The sequence below is a fragment of the Sphaerodactylus townsendi genome, linkage group LG11 (assembly GCF_021028975.2).
Source record: "Sphaerodactylus townsendi isolate TG3544 linkage group LG11, MPM_Stown_v2.3, whole genome shotgun sequence".
Taxonomy (NCBI): Eukaryota; Metazoa; Chordata; class Lepidosauria; order Squamata; family Sphaerodactylidae; genus Sphaerodactylus; species Sphaerodactylus townsendi.
In genome coordinates, this window is record NC_059435.1 from 42266824 (window position 1) to 42286985 (window position 20162).

General features: G+C 45.7%; 2 protein-coding genes across 3 annotated transcripts in view; one reads left to right on the top strand and one right to left on the bottom strand.

Moving 5' to 3' along the window:
* Nucleotides 1–20162, top strand: part of TOMM7 (translocase of outer mitochondrial membrane 7) — a 51614-nt gene that overhangs the window by 12915 nt on the left and 18537 nt on the right. The window lies entirely within an intron of this gene.
* Nucleotides 810–7322, bottom strand: IL6 (interleukin 6). Its single transcript, XM_048510822.1, has 5 exons — nucleotides 7253–7322; nucleotides 6941–7137; nucleotides 3609–3722; nucleotides 2835–2981; nucleotides 810–1338 (listed from the first exon to the last, which is right to left on the bottom strand). Exons 1-5 carry the CDS (start codon nucleotides 7269–7271, stop codon nucleotides 1153–1155), a joined length of 663 nt encoding a protein of 220 aa, XP_048366779.1. The 5' UTR covers nucleotides 7272–7322; the 3' UTR covers nucleotides 810–1152.

Consider the following 20162-nt stretch of genomic DNA (forward strand, 5'->3'; position numbering starts at 1 on the left):
ATGTAAGAGGGAGGTTACTTGGCTTGATTTCTTCTCTTGGGACAGTGGAATGGAAAGGCTCACTAACATCTAGAATACTGTGAAATTGAAAAATGAGCGATTCCTTGGTTTAAGTCTCATATCAGCCATCTATTCACTCTTGGACGAGGTTATACCCATATGTAGTAAACTATATATTGTAGTAAACTATGTATATATAAGTATAACTATAATTGTAATGATTACTGAAATAATGTATGCATATCACTTTTAGATCCATGTCATTTCATTATTTTACTTTTTATAGTCTATATTTCTCCCTAACGGGGACTCAAAGCAGCTCACATCAGTCTCTTTTTCTCCATTTTATACTCACAACAATCCTATGAGGTAGGTTAGGCTGTGAGTGAATGCCTGTTTGAGGGTTTCCAAACAAACTCCCACGACAGAGTGGGGATTCAAATCTGGCTCTCTAGGAATAGTAACAAAACTTCTAAATTTGAATCTGTGCATGTTTTCCTTGAAACAAGTCTCACTGGATACTTAGATAAAAGTGCTTAGGATTGCTGCCTAAGGATTCTTATTTATAGTAGAACTCCAGTTATAGTAGAATTCTTATTTATACTAGAACTCTATAGTAGAACTTAAGAAGGGACATATAGTAAATACTCTTTCCCTATATTGTATTTTTAATTGTTTTATGTTATTTTTGACTTGAATAATAGTTTGTTCTAGTAAAAGAAATTGAGAATCTAGACTACAGTGAATCTAATTTGCAGGCAACATAACATGTGATGCATTAAAGTGCAAGAAGATGAAGTTGTATAAAAGTTATGTTTATTAAACCACTGTATTTCATATATATTAAATAAAGTTTCTCATAAAATTTAAAAAACATAATTTAGATATAACACCCGTAATTTTCAAGTGATATGTTCAGTAAATACTGAAATCTGTGCAATGCTCATTCAAAATTTAAATATTGTAGTTCTTCCCTTTTAAAGCAGTTTATAACTCTCAAAAATATAAATAAGTACTAAAATTGAATAAATATTTTAAATGTAAACATATTCAAGAAGAATATTAGATTAATACACTCAGTTCTCAAAGGAGAACAACTATGGTATCTGCTTCTTTGCAGATTATGTGGTATGCATCCGAGTTAAAGCATTCCTATTCCCAGCCTATTTCTATAAGGCCACGTATAGTCCATATAGTTTTCTGCATAAATAAAACATAATCTTGAAGTATGAGGTAGTGGATGACCTTCCTGTTCCAGCCAGTTTGCCTATGTAGCTGTGTTGAAAGAGCTTCCTGAGTGTCAGGAGAAGGCATGGTTACAGTATCTGGAGTGTTCGTCTGTTAAGGGAAGGAAAAATAAAAACGTATTGGTGATAGTCTTTTTGGCCAAACAAATACATTGCACTTATTTGCAATCAAGACAATAACTGGTAATTCTTCCATCTTTGCCATACATGGCACTTATTTTAATTATGCATCATGCTATCCTATAGGCTCAGGATAGGTTACTGCATTTTAAACACTCATCCATTTAGCATATGTTACTTTCTACTATGGAATGGAGTAATTTTCCATAGGCCATTAGTTTTGTATTATCCACGCACCCATACTTTGTGTAGATAATCTAGACATTGTATTGTCAAAGGCTTTCACAGCCGGAATCACTGCAATGTTGTGGGGTTTCCGGGCTATATGGCCGTGTTCCAGTAGCATTTTCTCCTGACGTTTCGCTTGCATCTGTGGCTGGCAGATCCTTCTTCAGATCCCCTGAAGATGCCAGCCACAGATGCAGGCGAAACGTCAGGAGAAAATGCTACTGGAACACGGCCATACAGACCGGAAACCCCACAACACTCTAGATGTAGATATGTCTCAGTCTTCCTGGCTATCCCCTCATCCTAAACTGAAACTGTGCCCAGGTGGGCATACAAATTTCTTTCTCACCCAATTCTCTTCTTAATCCAGGCTTAAGTAATACACTAGCTTTTGCTAAAGACATTTGGTACACAAATTGGTCTTTCTGGTCCTGTACCCCATTCCGAATGCCATCATCATGGATGGTGCAACAGTTGAACAAGGACTGGTGAATTTCTAGCTATGCATTATGATGTCTTCCCAGCTGATGAACATGTGTCGATATTCTAGTGATATGGATAGCTGAGGGATGGGGAGAGAGAAATTGCACTCAAGGAGATTTAACCACAGTCCCATTTCTTGTGGAAGTTGAGTGCTGCAGTAGGTTGCCCATTTAGAAAGATGTTCAAGGTTTTGTTAAAATGTATTTAATTTCCATTTTTGGTGGTGGTAAGGAAATTAGTTCCTGTTTCCAAATTGATCAATTCTGTTCTATTTCATCTGTAGTTTATTTTAACTGAATCTGGATATTCTTTGACTTAAGAGGTAGTTTAGCATGTACAGCTGAGGTATGGGGAGGATTTCAGTGAATGCTCATCACAATGGAAGGAATTTGCTACCATTTGCTTATGCTATATCACAGCATTTCTCACATAAAGTATTATCCAGCAAAGAAGAACACGTCGACAGCTTATAAACATTTATTTCATATATACCTTACCTTTCTCTTCTCTATATATATATTTATTTCTGTAAATGTATATCCTGCCTATCACCAGAGTCCCCAATGGAGACACAGAGTGGCTCACATCATTCTACTCTCTTGAGTGGAAATTCAAACTTTGGTCTCCCAGATCCTGCTCTGACTCTCTACCCACTATACCAAGCTGGGAACACAATTACAAGGGCTGATTTTCCAGTGGTCCCCAGTTATTAAAGAGGAGTAGAGGCATGCATGAGTCAGTGTAAATGGGACTTACCATTGACTGCAGGGTATGAGCTAGTTCCTTTGTTTTCAGCCATAAAGGTGCAGTTTTTTGTTCTTCACTAATAAAAGTTTTATTTATATATTCCAAGAAAGCCTGGTATGCGTAAAGGCCACTTGAAATTCCTCTTAAGCACCTTTCCTAAATAGGGAGGATAAGTTAAAGTTATTCAATGAAAGATTTTCTCTTGTTATATCCATTAGCTAACATTTTGACTTTACACTGGAATTGAAATTCTTGTCCATGATCTGTCCAGCCATCCTTCAGCAGAAGTGGCTGATGGCAGCAGTTCTTCCTAGCATTCCCTTCCTCTCAGGAAAGCTGATTACCAAGATCACAGGACTTGCACATGTATCACACAGAGCTGCATGGAAAAGGCAGAAGAGGGTTGAAATGGCCTCTTGCATCAGTGGAACTGTCTCTTGCGGTGGGGGAGAAGGGAGCAATTTTGCCCACTCTCCACTCTTTTGAGCATTTCCCCAACCTGCATGGGCTATTACCTGTGCATTCTGCCTTGAGTCGCAGCAAGAAAGGTGGGCTACAAATAAACAAAATAAAATAAATCTGACTTGTGCAGAGTCAGAAGATACCTCTATGAGAGAGGAGAATGCTGGAGAGGTCCATGATCCTTGCACCAACGAACTGTTGGATTTGTGTTTAAGATTAGTTGGCTGTCTACTTGAGCAAAACTACTACATTACATTTGTTACTCAGATGGTAAACAAAGCATGCATATTTATATCATACGGTAAGTAATGATTTTCTTGCCTTGTTGAATCCATGTGGGGGGCATTCATCTTGTGTAGTGATCTTTGGAAAGCGGAGATTATTCTGAGACAGTATTTCAGTGTTGTTTTGACATATCGTTTGCTTCTCACACAGCTATAGTAGCAGGAAAAAATAGGAGAACCTTTATTACGTGAGCACTTCAATATGATTATATTCTAAGCCAGTGATGGTGAACCTTTTTGAGACCTAGTGCCCAAATTGCAACCCAAACCCCACTTATTTATCGCAAAGTGCCAACCCGACAATTTAACCTGAATGCTGAGGTTTTAGTTTAGAAAAACCGATTGGCTCCTTCTTCCTCCGCCCCACCCGCTCGGGCAGGGGCCAGCCTGCTCTAGCCTCCAGCAAGTCCCATGCACACCGCTCTGTGCCTCTCTAGCATCTCTGCCTCCTCTGCCCCCGCCCCCCCAGGCAGCAGCCACCCGGAACACAGGCACCAGGCCCGCCAGCCGAGTCCTCCCTGCTCACTGTGGTGCGTGCACATCATGCTCTGTGGCCCAGGCCAGCCTAGGTGTGTGTGTGGGTGTGTGTGTGATTTTTTGCCCCCCACATAACAAACTCTGTTCACGTGCCCACAGAGAGGGCTCCGAGTGTCACCTCTGGCACCTGTGCCATAGGTTCGCCATCACTGTTCTAAGCTGTCAATGTCCAATATATGTAATGGTAAAACTCTTCATGGGTCCTCACTGGGTTATAGTTTTCCCTGCGGTCTCTTGACTCCTGCAGTCACCCTGCCCTGATCAGCATAGCAATTATATGCTTGGTTTAAATTAAAATTGAAGTGCATATGAAGAAAACAGATTTAGGATTGATTTATACCAAACGCAGCTTCCCTCCAGCAGCCCCATGTCAGCATGGGAAAGCCTCCACTGAATGCCAGATGGCCAGCACAAGATGCAGTCCAGAGAAGCAGTGCTTAGGATTGCACTGCTGTTGTGCTAGTGGAGCGAATTTCATCTGCTGTTGTGCTAGTGGAGTGAATTTCAGAGCCCAGTTTGTATTACTGGTGGAAAGAACAAAGGGGAAGGATTTTCCCTGGTCTTCTCCCCCCCCCCCCTTTACACTGCACATGGAAAGTTCCAAACAGCTACAGGAACTGTTTCATGTGAACACATGAAGCTGCCTTCTAGAGTCTAACCACTGATCTATCAAGATCTGCAGTGTCTATTTTCTGACTGACTGTGGCTCTCTGAGGTCTCAGTAGAGGTCATTCAGATCACCTACTACCTGACATAGATGCTGGGGACTGACTCTGGCACCTAGTAGAAGATTATAACTTTTTAACTAAATCATTACTATCAAGTGATGTTTACCAAGGATGACTATTATTAGAATTAACTATACTGATAATCACTTTAGAAGGAAGGTTGGGGGTGGGGGGATAAAAATTCACAGGAATATACATGCAAATCTCAGCAAAAATAGAACAGACTACATTGATCACATTTATCCAAACTGTTACTTCAATACCACAAGTTCTTTCCTGTGCTTTAATTCCTTGTTCGTTAATTCTAGGGGCAGAAGCATATACTACAACCACCACATGGAAGACAGTTTTAGTCACTGTGCAACAGATATCACAAAACATTGAGCCCAAATAAATTAAAAAAGGGTTAGACCAGAAAGGGGGTGGGGTGCATTGACTGATTCATGTTGAGAACCAAGGTATTTGTGGACATAAAGTCTATAAATTAAAAAAAAGTCAGTAAATTTTAAAAAATAGGGGTAGGACAGCCATCATATGAATGTTTAAAATATTGCTTTCCTATGGAAGGAAATATTGCTTTCCTATATAATTCTAAATAGGAAAAGGGGTGTGTGAAAATAATACATATGAGGACATTGTAGAACAGCGAGCTTTCTGAATGACTGCCCTGTGAAAAAACGCAACTGCTTTTGTAGTTCCAGTTCCACCAATGGGGAAAGGTTGTATATGGAGGAATAGGAGTGAAGGGATAGCAGGTGGCAGGCTGTAGAGGCATAGAAAGTGTATCTGAAAGTATATTCAATGGGCTTCCTTTTAACATGTATCAGTATCTCAAAACAAAGTTTTGCTAATTACTTTCTGAATCCAAATTGGCCCTTAATCAGTTCTTTAATGAATGACACTGTTCAGGTATCCCACAGCCATCAAAAAGAGTCTTTTGGGTACTTTTTAAAAACAAAATTGCTCTTTGGTATAGCTAACTGTTGTTGAAGTTCAGTACTAAAGTTCCATCGTATTTTCTATCATGCTTTTCTTATGTCACAAGTTTGGCCCAATTTTCTAATGCCACCTTCCAAAGGTACACTGCTTTCCTCAAGGAAATGCTGTTCATATCTGAAGAACCATACTTGCTTCTGCAATGGTTAGTCTTCCATTCTGTGCTGTGAATAGAAGCATAAAAGCAGCCTAGATACTGTTGCAAGGTCCAAGACCATGTAATTGCTGAATGCTGTTTCTAGTCTTTTCACTGGGAAAGATGAACTACCATCTCAGGCCTAGCCAGAAAAATGTCTCCCAGCCTGAGGTGCCCTTCCTCTTAAATGCAACCAGTCCCCAATGAGAAGGAACGTGGATAAACATAATATTCAGACCCAGATTCATGAGCATAAAATGCAGAGGCTGGCAGGGACTAAACTCTTGAAATCGGAGGCACCCCGTCCCAGGCAAGCAGCATGGCCCAACAGTCTGGTCCGTTTTCACCTGTGATCATAACAGAATGTCACCCATCCAGTCTGCTTTTCACTCTCTCTCTGGCCTAGCAGCATGGTCTTTATAGGCAAGGTGGTCTCGATTCCAAGGTCCTTTTAAGCCATCATCACCACCTTAAGCCATCATCACATGAGAGTCAGTGTGGTATAGTGGTTAAGAGCAGGTGCACTCTAATCTGGAGAGCCAGGTTCCCACTCTGCCACTTAAGCTGTGGAAGCTTATCTGGTGAACTAAATTAGCTTGTGCACTCCAACACATGCCAACCAGGTGACTTTGGGCTAGTTACAGTTCTTCTGCGCTCTCTCAGCCCCACCTACCTCACATGGTGTTTGTTGTGAGGGGAAAAGGGAAAGGAATTTGTAAGCCCCTTTGAGTCTCCTTTAAGGAGAGAAATGGGGGGGGGGGATATACATCCAACTCTTCTTAACTTATTCAGTTAATGCGACCTCTTATCTTTCCTGGCCCTCTGCAACACCAACCCTCTAGGACAGAACCACTTCCTTAATGGCATCGCCAGAAGCTGTTTCTGTTAGCGTTAGGCTTTCAGACCAAGCTTCCTTCCTCCCGGTCCAACCCGCTGGCAGCTTTTCCAAGCGCTCCTGGAGAGCTCACTCACCTCTTTCTTCCAAAGCTGGGAAGCCCTATTCCTGAGCTCCTTAGCCAGACGCACGCAATTGCGCAGCTGGGAGTATCTGGTCGGCAAAGGCTTGGAAGAGGGATCCTCACTGGACTGCTCTTCCCCAGAGTAATCCAGAATAGGCGAGGCACTGGCCTGAAGCAGCACGGAGAGGGCAGCGGTCACCCAAAGGCAGCCTGATGAGAAAAAGAGGGGAGGGGAGAAGTTTACAAACTCGGGAGTCTCGCAGCGGCGTGGCGCCGTCGGAAGCGCAGGGAGGCAGAGCAAAGCGCGGCTCATCCGCTCACTCACGTTCCGCCAGAGCAAGCATGGTCTCTTCCGAGGTATCGGCTCCCCTCGCCTATCTCGCTGGAGACCTTTTGTGGCCGGTGGGGCTGGAGGGCAGCCTGTGTTGTGGCAGGGCATCTCCGAACTGATATTTATATTGGTAGGGGCTGCTCGTATTTGCCGGCCTGGGGGAAAGTCCAGCATTGAGAAAATTGAAGTCGTGTTTATTTGGAGAACTCTGGGAGGCCGGGGCATTGAGCTGTGCTGGGAACCATGGGAGTGAGATCACACGCCTTAGCATCTTTGCACCGGGGATCACCCCAAGCAACAGAGGACTGCCCTCCTGCGTGACTCATGGAGAGGGAGAGATCCCGCTAGGTTCCCTGCCAGCGTGGAGAGTGACAGAGGGGAAGCTGGAAGTAACGCGACGACCGGGCCAAGAGGCAAAGAGAGGTCCGTTTTTTCACGGAAGTAGGTCTCTCAATCGTTTGTAAATTGTAATCCGTGTACAACAATCCAGGGGAAACAGAGGGGCGTACTCGGAGCGAGCCTAGCTCTCCAGTGTGTCCTGTAAGTGGGATCTCTTTGGATCAGATTCAGCATTAATAACACCCACCCAGTTAACAATTCTCTCTCCCAATGTTCTGTCACACTTCCACGCGATCAAAAAACAGAACCTAGAAAGAGGCTGTGGTAGCTATTTTAATATTTTCAGTTATTCACATATTTACACCCTGCTTTTCTCTCTAATGGGGACCCACAACATCATTCCCCCTTCCTTCATTTGACCCTCTCAATAACAACCTTGTAGAGCAGGTTAGGTTATGTTGACAGAGAATGACTGGCGTTAAGGGCACCAATGTGCTTGCATGGTGGAAGGGGGATTCAATTGCCACCAGTGTAACAGAGAAAAATGCAAATCAAAACAAGCTCTTACACCTTAGCTACGGGCAAAAACAAGAAAAATGTGACTTGCAAAAGTGCTCTATTTCCTCCAGCCAGTGCAATTGTGCAGGAAGCATCTAATGCTCAATCAACATAAATGCTGGAACAAACCAAATGTAAATACATGTAATACGCAAACATATCATGAGACACAAATACAGAAGGACAAAAAATGGAAATTGAAACAAAGAAGCCAGTCTGTATGTATGCTGCAAAAGCTTAAAGTCTATTCTGTAGGCACTCTTATAAGACCCATGTTAGAGAAAGTCCAGAAGCTGATGGGGTCTCCGGTAACTGCCCCTTTCACAGATTTTGGCCACTTCATCAGAAGATCTCACTGAGCTTGAGGCTTGTCCATAGTAGAGAAAGTAGGTCACATATATAAATTGGGATGATCATTTATAAATCATATGGTTTATAAATGACCATCCCAATTTCCTCTGCTTAGACCGGCTCTGCCTCATGCATTCGTGATATGTATAATGTAAGAGGGATCCAAACCAGGGACTTGTCTAACGTCACTAGTGCTGGAACCTAGGCTAACGCCCTATACCACACTGTAGGTTTTTCACAGCTGTATTTTCACGGCTGGGGTTACTGGTATATGGAAAACGATTAACCCTTGGTACAATGATGTCCCTAATTGTACTCCTTTCCTTTCTATCATCTAAATGACTGGTGCCATTATCCTTCTGGGGGGCGGGATGGAATAATGGTAAGGAGACATCTTACACTGGGAACTAAACCTGCCCACCACCCTTGCTGCTAGTCCTTCCTTCCTTGGCTTCTACAGGGAAGAGCTAGGATCCCAGGGTGCAAAACTCATAGATACATATTGGTCTCCTTCCAAATATCTTTACTTGTTGCAAGGGCAGTCTTTTTATTTGCACCGTTAGAAGCAATCAGTGAACACCCACTATTTTGTCCTGTATAATGGATGGGTAGCAATACCACAAGAGGGGTGGGGTGAACCAGTGCAAAAGAACTAGGGGAAGAATATAGTTAGTTTCATGTACTTAAAAGTTGTTTGCGTTACGTATTAATAAAATTTAATTAGATAAACTTGTAAAAAGCTATCTTTTGCACATCAGTCTTTCTAGTATGTTTGCTTTCTTTTTCCAGTTAAAAGATCACAAGGCAGAAACAGATTTGATTTTTGCAGAACAGTTCATTCTTGCACACTTTCCCTTATATTTTCTCCACTAACAAGTCAAATGGCTCATACCAGAATCTTCTTAAGCAAAAACTGAAAGTAGCACTGAGAGATCCAGTGGAATTGATGGGGTCACTATTCTCCAGTCTCTTCTCTGGCACAAGTCATCCATCAGGCAGATTCAGTTTCAAACTCCAGCCCAAAACTGGATCGAAATGGGACTTGATACGTTCTGTCATCCAAAATTATCTAGGGGTGTCCAGACCCCAACTCTTGCAATTAATGGTTTCTGTCTCATTTTGTTTGGCTATCTGTCTTTGTTTTCTTTTAAATGAATGCTAGAATTTCTGTGAATAATTCTAGAACAGGGGTCGGGAACCTTTTAGACTCAAAGAGCCATTTGGGCCCATTTTCCCCGGAAAAGAAAATTCATGGAGCCGCACCCTTGGGGGGGGGGGAGATTCCGCTTTCTTCTCTCCCCCCCCCAACGGACAGAGGCGCGGCGGCCGCTTTCTTCTCTGGGGGGGGGGACGGCGGCGCAGCGGCCGCTTTCTTCTATCCCCCCCGCCTCTGCAGGGGGGGCAGACGGCGGCCTGGCGGTGGCCAACGCTGTTTTCTTCTCTCCCCAACCGCCTCTGTGGGGGGGGGCGGTGGTGCGGCGGCCGCTTGCTTCTGTCCCCGGGGGAGGGTGGCGGTGCGGCGTTCTCCCAGGAGGCGGCGCGGAGGCCGCTTTCTTCTCTCCCCCCCCCGAGAACGGCGGTGCGGAGGCCGCTTTCTTCTCTCGGGGGGGGGACGGCGGCGCGGAGGCCGCTTTCTTCTCTCCCGGGGGGGAGGCGGCGCGGAGGCCGCTTTCTTCTCTCCCCGGGGGGGGGAGGCGGTGCGGAGGCCGCTTTTTTCTCTCGGGGGGGGGACGGTGGCGCGGAGGCCGCTTTCTTCTCCCCCCCCCCGGAGAACGGCGGCACGGAGGCCGCTTTCTTCTCTCCCCGGGGGAGGGTGGCGGCGCGGAGGCCGCTTTCTTCTCTGGGGGGGGGATGGCGGCGCGGAGGCCGCTTTCTTCTTTCCCAGGGGGGGCGGCGGCGGCGCGGAGGCCGCTTTCTTCTCTCCCCGGGGGAGGGTGGCGGCGCGGAGGCCGCTTTCTTCTCTCCGGGGGGGACGGCGGCGCGGAGGCTGCTTTCTTCTTTTCCGGGGGCGCGGCGGCGGCGCAGAGGCCGCTTTCTTCTCTCCCGGGGGGGAGGCGGCGCGGAGGCAGCTTTCTTCTCTCCCCGGGGGAGGGTGGCGGCGCGGAGGCCGCTTTCTTCTCTCCGGGGGGGGGGGACGGCGGCGCGGAGGCTACTTTCTTCTTTTCCAGGGGGGGCGCCGGCGCCGCGGAGGCCGCTTTCTTCTCTCGGGGGGGGGGACGGCGCCGCGGAGGCCGCTTTCTTCTTTCCCAGGGGGGGCGGCGGCGGCGCAGAGGCCGCTTTCTTCTCTCGGGGGGGTGGACGGCGGCACGGCGGCAGTCTCTGCACGGGGAAAGGGGGCGGATTCCCACGCTGCCCAGGAAGGGGCGTGGAGCCGCACGACAGGCTCTAAAGAGCCGTTTGCGGCTCGCGAGCCGCAGGTTCCCGACCCCTGTTCTAGAATCTCTCTGAGGGGTCCATCTCTCCACAGACCCTTCTGTGTTTATGAACTGGTGTCCATATAATAGTTTCACCTGTATGTGTTTTAGCATACTTGTGAATGTATAGAAGAAAGTGCCAACACTACTACTACTACTACTACTACTACTACTACTACTACTACTACTACTACTACTACTTCTACTTCTTCTTCTTCTTCTTCTTCTTCTTCTTGGATCCATGCTGATCTTGGTAGATGCCCATCTGTGATTTAGGCTAGTTGGGACTTTTATGGCTCTGGAGAGATTGCCAGTATCAGGCTGCATCAGCATATCAAATCCCCTCTTCCACAGACCTCTGTCAATCTGGCTGGCTGGCTGTTGCTCACTTTTCTACCTCATGAGAACTCCAAGTAGCTTCCAATATTGTTCTACTCTCCTCTGTTTATTCTCTGGCTACTTTACGCATTGTTGTTTTAATGTAAGCCTATCAGATCTTTCTTTTCTACCCATTATAATCCTGATGTTTGAAACACAGTGATGTAGTTTTGTTTAAATCTTATATATGTTTGTGTGCACCATCAAAACCTGCTGTGGAAGTAGTTCTCAAACTATCTGAAATGGAGTCCACCTCTAAACTTCTGGGAACTTTCAGTACTGTGCTGTCATCTAAGCCTGGACTTGGACCTAGGTGCCTCTCAGCAGGGTTCAGGGGGCAAATGGGAATATACCATGTCCTTCATCTCCTGTGCTGCTGCTAACCAGAACCAAGCCAAATGTCCAAGACCTAGCAATGCTGCAGGTGGCTTGGGCTTGGGCTATTGCTAATGTGGATCCAGGTGGCACAGACATGGTGCCTGGGTGTGAGCTGAGCTTCTGAGAATGAACAGTGCCATGAAGTGAAGTAGAAGGGAATTCTACAATTCTGTCCTCTCCCTTTCCTGTCACTGTGAGGAAAGCAGCCCAGAGTCTCATTATCTACCTGCAAGAAAGTTCCTTCCAGCACATTTTAATCATAACTCTCAGTTCAAGAAGCACTAGTGACAATTGACCCTTGATACATACAGTAAATTTTCAATTTACAAAAGATGCATATGAACTCCAGCTTTATTGATTTATTTTGTTTTATAATTCGCTCTTTCCCATATGGTTGTTGTTACCATTTTAGCCAACAGGCAACAGGGGCAACTGTCCTGGGCCTCAAACTGGGGGGGGGGGGGAGGAAATACCCCAACCCCTACCACTGCTTGCATTGGACTCATCTGGGACTCAGCTTCTAGTCACATTGATGGCTCCTAGAATAATTTCTTCTAGCATCCATGGTATAATATAGTCTGCCCTTCAAAGCTGGCATTTTCTGCAAGGGACTGCAAGGGACTAACTCCAGCATAATTTCAGGTCCCACCTGGAAATTGGAAGTTGGAAGGGGCTATACAGGCCATGTAGTCCAACCACCTGCTAGATGTAGGACCAGCCTAGAGCATCTCTGACAAGTTTTCATTCAGCCATTGCTTGAAGACTGCAAGAGAGGAGGAGCTCATCACCTCCCTTGGCAGCCAATTTCACTGCTAAACCACTTTTACTGTAAAAAAAATCTTCCTAATGTCCAATTGGTACCTTTCACCTATAATTTATCCCCATACCAACAGGAACAGCCTCCTGTCCTCCTCTAAGTATCAACCTTTCAAATACTTTATATCCCCTGCTGTCAGCCTCTTCTTTCCCAGGTTAAACATTCCCAAGTACCTCAGCCTTTCTCTGCAGGGCTTGGTTTCCAAGCCCCTGATTATCCTCGTTGCTCTCCTCTGTACCTGCTCTATTGTATCCCCATCATTTTTGAAGTGAGACCTCCAGAACTGCACACAGTAGTCCAGGTGTGGCCTGAGGAATATGGTGTACTGGGGGACTATGACATCTTGCAATTAGAATATTATGTTCCTGTTGATACACTCCAAGACCGTATTAGCCTTTTTTGCTGCTGCATCACACTTACTGCTTACATTCAGCTTACTGTCCACCCTAGATCTTGTTTCCCTAGATCAAAGGTCTGCAACCTGCGGCTCCCCAGATGTTCATTGACTACAATTCCCATCTGCCCCTGACACCATGGCCAATTGATCTTGTTCTTGTTCACAACAGGGTTACCCAGAAGTATATCCCCCATTCAGTATGTGTGCTCCTCTCATCTGAGAGCCCTATGTTCAGATCTCTACACTCTGCCATGAAAGCTCGCACTCTTTCTCAGCCTAGCCTACTTAATAGTGTTGTGAAGATAAAATGGAACAGAGGACAACAATTTTGTAAGCTATTTTAGGTCCCCATTGGGGAAATCCAAAATGCCTGGTTCTTGGAGACCTATAAGTACCTAATTCAATAAATAAAGATTATTTACAACATTTTTGCTGAATGATTTTGAAAGGGTTGTGCTTTGCAAAGTTCTATACAATAAATGCTAATGTCAATGAACAACAAATCAAAATGAAAATTTCCAAAAGGATTGCCCTAATAGAGTTATTATTCAAAGTGTTTTTCATAGCATAAACAGCATAAGCTTGTTTGCATATGATTGTACTGTCTTGAGAAAATAGCAGCCTGAATAGCCCTGACTAATATGATCTTGTTGGACCTGGGAACCAACACAGAACTGGCCACGGTCAGCACTCAGATGGGAGACCAACAATGAAGACTGGGTTGCTGCATGGAGGAAAGCAATGGCAAACCACCTGTGCTCATCTCTTGCCTTGAAAACCCCAGGGTGCTGGGGTCACTGTGAGTTGGTTGTGTCTTGATGGTACCCCATTATTAATTATTAACATGCAATTAATGTGGTGTAGGGGAAAAGGGAAAAAATAGGCCACAAAATAATTTTCATAGCGATCTCATTGCAGGAAGGAGTTCCCTTGGACTGGGTCAGAAGATCATAAATGAAGTCACAGGATCATACTTGTGGTACCAGTGGGTAATTACCACTTAGATTATGACTGATCAGCTTGGTAAGATGCTGAAAAATATTTTTGCATGAAGAAACAGGACTTTTTGCTCTTGTTGCATGGCTGCTTTACGCATTGTTGGTTTCTCTGCTTCAATTAGACATAATGCAAGCAGATCGGGGAATTTTCATGAAGCCACCCTTTTTCTCCCCTTTTCTCCCCTTTTGCTTTCATTTAAAACCTCAGAGATCACAGCAATGCACCCATTAGAAAGTGTAATAAGAAATTTGCCCAGTCATTATGCTACCCATGTATGCAAATTGCTTGAATATCCCTGTCTAATTGTATGACGTAAATGAGGACATCTGGCTGAATTGCAAAACCCTTAGTCAGCTTTGCAGTCTACTTTTCTGATTTTCATTTTTTTAAAGCGCTTAATCCCTAAAGAACTTTGACATACTTCTAAGCCAGCAGCATTTTTCTAATGTTCCAGTCTGATCTGGTTTTTCAGGATGTCATTCTGCATTCCTGTACAGGAAACACCATGCAAAGTCACCCAAACGTAGGAAATAGCTGAGGAGGGAAATATAATATATAAGCAGGGCCATGAAATCTTCTGTGTATTTCTAATTTAAAACTGCCACAAGATCACAGCTGTAGAGTCTTTCAAAGGTGACAGGGATCCTTTACATTTTCATAAATTACAAGTGTACTGAAGCAATTCTATGAAATATAGCATAAGAAAATAGCATATTTCTGCTAGCAACATTATTGTTCTTTCAACTCTTTGCCGCCAGTGGCAGGTGCATGAAGTATTAATTGTCCTATGGAACGATACAGGGTTGGATCCATCATCCAACTAATTTTTCTACTGGTGAAAAGGATGGGGGGGGGGTCCTCTTTGATCCCCAAACAGGCCAGGATCACAGCACCTGCTTGGGCAAAACCCATGGGGTATAAGGGCGGTGGTCCGCCCACTCTTGAAAAGACCATCGTTAGATCCTGGAGATCTGGCCAATTACCGCCTCGTCTCGAATCTTTCGTTTCTGGGGAAGGTAATTGAGAGAGTGGTGCTGGAGCAGCTTCGGGGTTTCCTGGAGGACACATCGGCTTTTGATCCCTTTCAGTCCGGTTTCCGTGCTGGGCACGGGACGGAGACTGTTCTCGTTGCCGTCACAGATTTGCTCCGCTTACAACTAGACCGAGGCGGATCGGCAGCATTTGATGTGGTCGATCACGACCTTTGACCCACCGCCTGGCCGCTTGCAGGGTGCGGGGCACTGTCCTTAAGTGGATTGCCTCGTTTCTCCGGGACCGGACTCAGCAAGTGTGGTGTGGGGACCAAGCATCCCGAAGGTGCTCACTTCATTGTGGTGTTCCCCAGGGAGCTTTGTTGTCCCCGCTATTATTTAACATCTATATGCGACCCCTTGCTCAGTTGGTGCGGAGCTTTGGGCTGACGTGTCATCAGTATGCTGATGACACTCAGCTCATTCTGTTGATGGAGGGGGGAGCAGCTGCCGCCCCTGCAGCTCTCCAGCATTGTTTGGAGGCTGTGGCTGGTTGGTTGAAACAGAGCAGGCTGAAGCTGAATCCATCGAAGACGGAGATCCTCTGGTTGAGACGTGAGGGGGAGGGGGGAGATTTCCAGCCGCCGGTGTGGGAGGGGGCTATATTGGCACCAGCCCCCTCTGTCCGTGACCTGGGGGTCCACCTGGATTCGTCTCTTTCTATGGAGACCCAGGTGGCCCATATAACCCGGGTCACGTTTTACCATCTTCGACAGGCCCGACGGCTGGCTCCCTTCCACTCCCAAGCTGATCTGACCACTGTGGTCCATGCAACGGTCACCTCCAGGCTGGATTATTGCAACTCACTCTACGCGGGCCTTCCCTTGCGTTTGATTCGGAGACTGAAAATGGTCCAGAATGCAGCGGCCCGTATGCTCACGGGCGGTGCCATTAGAGAACACATTACACCTGTGCTTTGCCGCTTGCACTGGTTACCGATTGAATACCGAATCATTTTCAAGGTGTTGGTGCTAACCTTTAAGGCCTTGCGCAGCCTGGGACCTCTGTACCTGCGGGACCATCTTACCCCATACGTCCCAAATGGATCTCTGCGTTCAGCAGAGGCCAACTTACTGGTGATCCCTGGCCCCTCAATGATACGGCTGGCCTCCACCCGGGCCAGGGCCTTTACAGCCCTGGCCCCGGCCTGGTGGAACGCCCTTCCACCAACAGTCCGGGCCCTGCGTGATCTCATCGAGTTCCGCAGGGCCTGTAAGACGGAGCTGTTCCGCCGGGCCTTTGGGGAGGCTAGCCGTTGATGGGGGCCCCCTCCCTATACAACATCAAGTGGATTCTACTGTCTCTCCCCTCTTTCTGGGATTAGAGGAACTGATAGTAAATGCCATTCTTGTTTTAATACCAATTTTAATGCTGCTTTTAAGATGAGATAGGGTTTATTTTTAATTATTAGAGCCTGTATTTATTGATGTTGTGGTTTAAATTGTTATTGTGCTCTATCTGTGTGTGTTCACCGCCCTGAGCCCTTCGGGGGAGGGCGGTCTATAAACCTAATAAATAAATAAATAAATAAATAAATAAATAAATAAATAAATAAATAAATAAATAATAGGGAAGCTAACTGGGCACTTCAGTAGCAAAACTGGCTGGATCTAACCCGAGGGGGGGGGTGAGAAGAAACTCCCCCCACGTACATTATACATTTAGGAAGGAAGGGAAAGGGGTCACAATAGCTCCAACACCTGGTCAGATACTCTGGCTTGAAGTAACAATGGAATCCAAGTGTGCTTCTTTCCTTTATTATTGTATCACAGCCAAGGAAAAAACTCCCTAAGCGTTGACTCTGCATTCCCTGCCCCCCCCCAAAGAAAACAGGTGGATCTGATATATTCTGAGAGGCCCCACTAGTTTCCTTTATGCTCGTTCTATGATTTTCATCTTAGTCTTATGATGACAACTGTGATTGTCCATCCAAGGATTGTTCACCCCTCAGGCTCCATTGTACAAATACCATGTAGCAATACAGGCATAGTTTTGTTGGCACTGAATGGAGATTTGAACAGGATATCTCTTATCCAAATCTGGAGCTTATTCTGCCTTGTATTATCTTCTCAGATTTCTTAATTTTTTTACCAGAAGTGAATTACTGTTGGTTACTTCTAGTACCTAGTCTTAAAATAGCCTGATTCTGACACTTCTTTTGGGGGAAGTTTACAGAAGGTTTTTTTTTAACTTTTGATTGTAGTTCCGAAAATGGTTTTCCCCAGAGGATGCTGGGGTTAGTGATAAAAATGAAGAAATAGGCATGAAAGAGTGATGCAAGGTGAAAGAGAACAATTGAAGCGAGGGCTTTCGAAATCATCCTGCTTCCAAAATTCCTCTGAACATTGGCTCCCCCAGCCTTTGCCTAGGGGCCCTGGAATATGTGAAATAGCAATATAGAAAAGAGTGACCACCATATGCAGAGTACCTGTCCCTTGACACTGAACAGTCCATTGCTTCTCACTGGCAACAGTGCATGGAAATTTGGGCAATGGTTTCTAGTACAGATGGACAGAATTCAGGTGTGAATTCTCTCATCAGAAGCTCAGATTCCATCATTTATCTAGGGGTGGGGAATAGGATCTACCATCATACCCTGCCTACTTAGCTAGGATTTCTGGGCTATCTGTTATATGACACTGCTTGGGTTAACAATATATTATATAATTCATCAAGCGTAAGCTTCAGTGAAGAGTTGGCGACTGTAAAATTTCCCTCTAAACCCTGTGCCACTTCTCAGATGACCCTTGTGCATTTGTTCTCTTTTGAAAATCCAGATTTTCATCTAGGAAATACAAATTCTGTAGAGAAAACTCAAATCCTGTTTTCAGAACAAGAGATACAGATAATCAAGGATCCCACGAGGCCTTTTGGGAGGCATCTTATTTTCCCCGCACCCAGTATTTCCTCTTTCACTTCCCTGAAAACCCCCATAACCTTTCCCCTTTTCCTGCTTCCTTGCCTCCTGGAAAACTATAGATAAGTTATGTGGTGACAGTCCAGTTGCAAGGTGCTAGCTGTGCTTGACCAATTGTATGATGGGGAATCTGGAAGGACTTGTGGGGAACATTTTGATTTCCCCTCTAGTCCTCTTCTCACACTAGTTTGGGGACCCAAAACTGCTCTTCCCTATTTACTCATAACAGCCTTGTGAGGTAGCCTAGGCTGAAAGTGTGTGACTAGTCCAAAGTTACACAGTGAGTTTCCATGGCAGAGTGGGAATTTGAACCTGGTCTCCCAGATCCTAATCTGAAACACTGATCACTGTACCCCACATGCTGTTGTGGGGTGGCTGATGTTGAACAGGTGTAAACAGTAGCAAGCAGACAGGTCTTGGTGTCATGAAAATTGCATGGTAGCATGTTGCCATGCTTGCCCCAGTGACTCAGAAGAGCCCTGAAATGGACCCATACTCCCCACCCACATTTTACTGGTGGAAACCAAATCTTGGAGGCTGGCAATGGTATTCTGGTTGCCCAGCAATGGCCGCTGAAGGCATTAATTTCTTAAAGCTACAGGAGCTGTGTTTATCATTTTGAGGATTTTATCCCTCAATGTATTTATTTTAAGATTGCAGACTTGTCTGCAAATCTCAGATTTGTAGAAGGATCTGTTTGATCTGTTCATGGCTCCAGTCTTTGGATGTAATTATCCACAGATAGGTCTATGTTGAAATTTATCTGTGTTGATGCTGTGCTTCCGTTGCCATGACTTCAACTGGTATGTCCTATTCTAAACCCAGCATTTTTTCTTCTGCAGTAAAAGTTTCTGACAAATTATATTTTTAAATTTTAATTAAATACAAAGTAGCCATTTAGCTTACAAGGAAATTTCTCAGTGGACCTCTACCGTGGAGACCTGGTGGCACCCAAAGGCAAGGACAGTCAGTGGCTTAGTGGCTAAGAGCAGTGGCTAAGAGCAGGTGCACTCTGATCTGGAGGAACTGGGTTTGATTCCCAGCTCTGCTGCTTGAGTTGTGGAGGCTTATCTGGAGAATTCAGATTAGCCTGTACACTCCCACACACGCCAGCTGGGTGACCTTAGGCTAGTAGTCGAAGCTCTCTCAGCCCCACCCACCTCCCAGGGTGTTTGTTGTGAGGGGGGAAGAGCAAGGAGATTGTAAACCCCTTTGAGTTTCCTGCAGGAGAGAAAGGGGGGATATAAATCCAAACTCTTCTTCTTCTTCTCAGTAGCTCTGCTAGTGCTGCATAGACTACTCAACTCAGTCTGGACCAGTTGTACCCACAATGGGTGTCCATTCATTCACTGCCTCCTCTTACAGCCCTTTTTTGAATGGTGGCAACGTGACCCTGCACCCTTCCTAGTGTTGCTAGTGATCTGAGCTCAGCAGTGTTCAAAGCACTTGTTTGTAGCATTGAAGAATCCCCTCAGTTTGGCTTGCTCCTCCTAGGCTATTTTAACTTTCTTCCTTCTTTCCTATATTTGATTGATTGGCTAGCATTCAACATAGTTTATCTCGGGGGTTTTTTTTGGTATGGTTTCATATCTTGTGAAATATGTTCATTTAATTTCTGATTTAAAACTGTACTTTCTGTTCAGTGGAGCAATTCTTATGTTCTTATCTCTTTTTTCAGTATGTGAAATTTCTTGGAAAAGAGTGATGTAGAAGTAACAGATGTATGAGTAACATCACAGGCAGAAGCATGAGTGATTCAGGGACTGGGCCATGTGACTGGAAAGAATGCGCTGAGTAGTAGAAGAAGAGTTTGGGTTTTTTACCCCACCTTTCTCTCCTATAAGGAGACTCAAGGTGGCTTACAAGCTCCTTTCCCTTCCTCTCCCCACAACAGACACCTTGTGAGGTAGCTGGGTCTGAGAGAATTCCGAAGAACTGTGACTAGCCCAGAGGTCGGGAACCCGCGGCTCCCAAGCCGCAAACGGCTCTTCGCCGCTTGTGGTGCGGCTCCCGGCGTGGCTGCCCCTTTCTGCAGGGGAGAAAAGAGAAAAGCGGGGCCCGGCTCAGGCCGTGCCGCTGCTGCGCGCTCCCCGTTCTAACCGGGAGCGCGTGGGATCAAAAGAGGCACCCAGCTGAGGCTGGGACGCTGCTGCGCGCTCCCCGTTCCAATGGGGAGCGTGTGGGATCCCCTCCCCTGCAGGGGAGGGGAGAGAAAAGAGGCGCCCAGGGATCAAAAGAGGCGCCCAGCTCAGGCTGGGGCGCTGCTGCGCGCGCTGGGACGCTGCTGCGCGCGCGTGGGATCCCCTCCGAAAAGAGGCGCCCAGC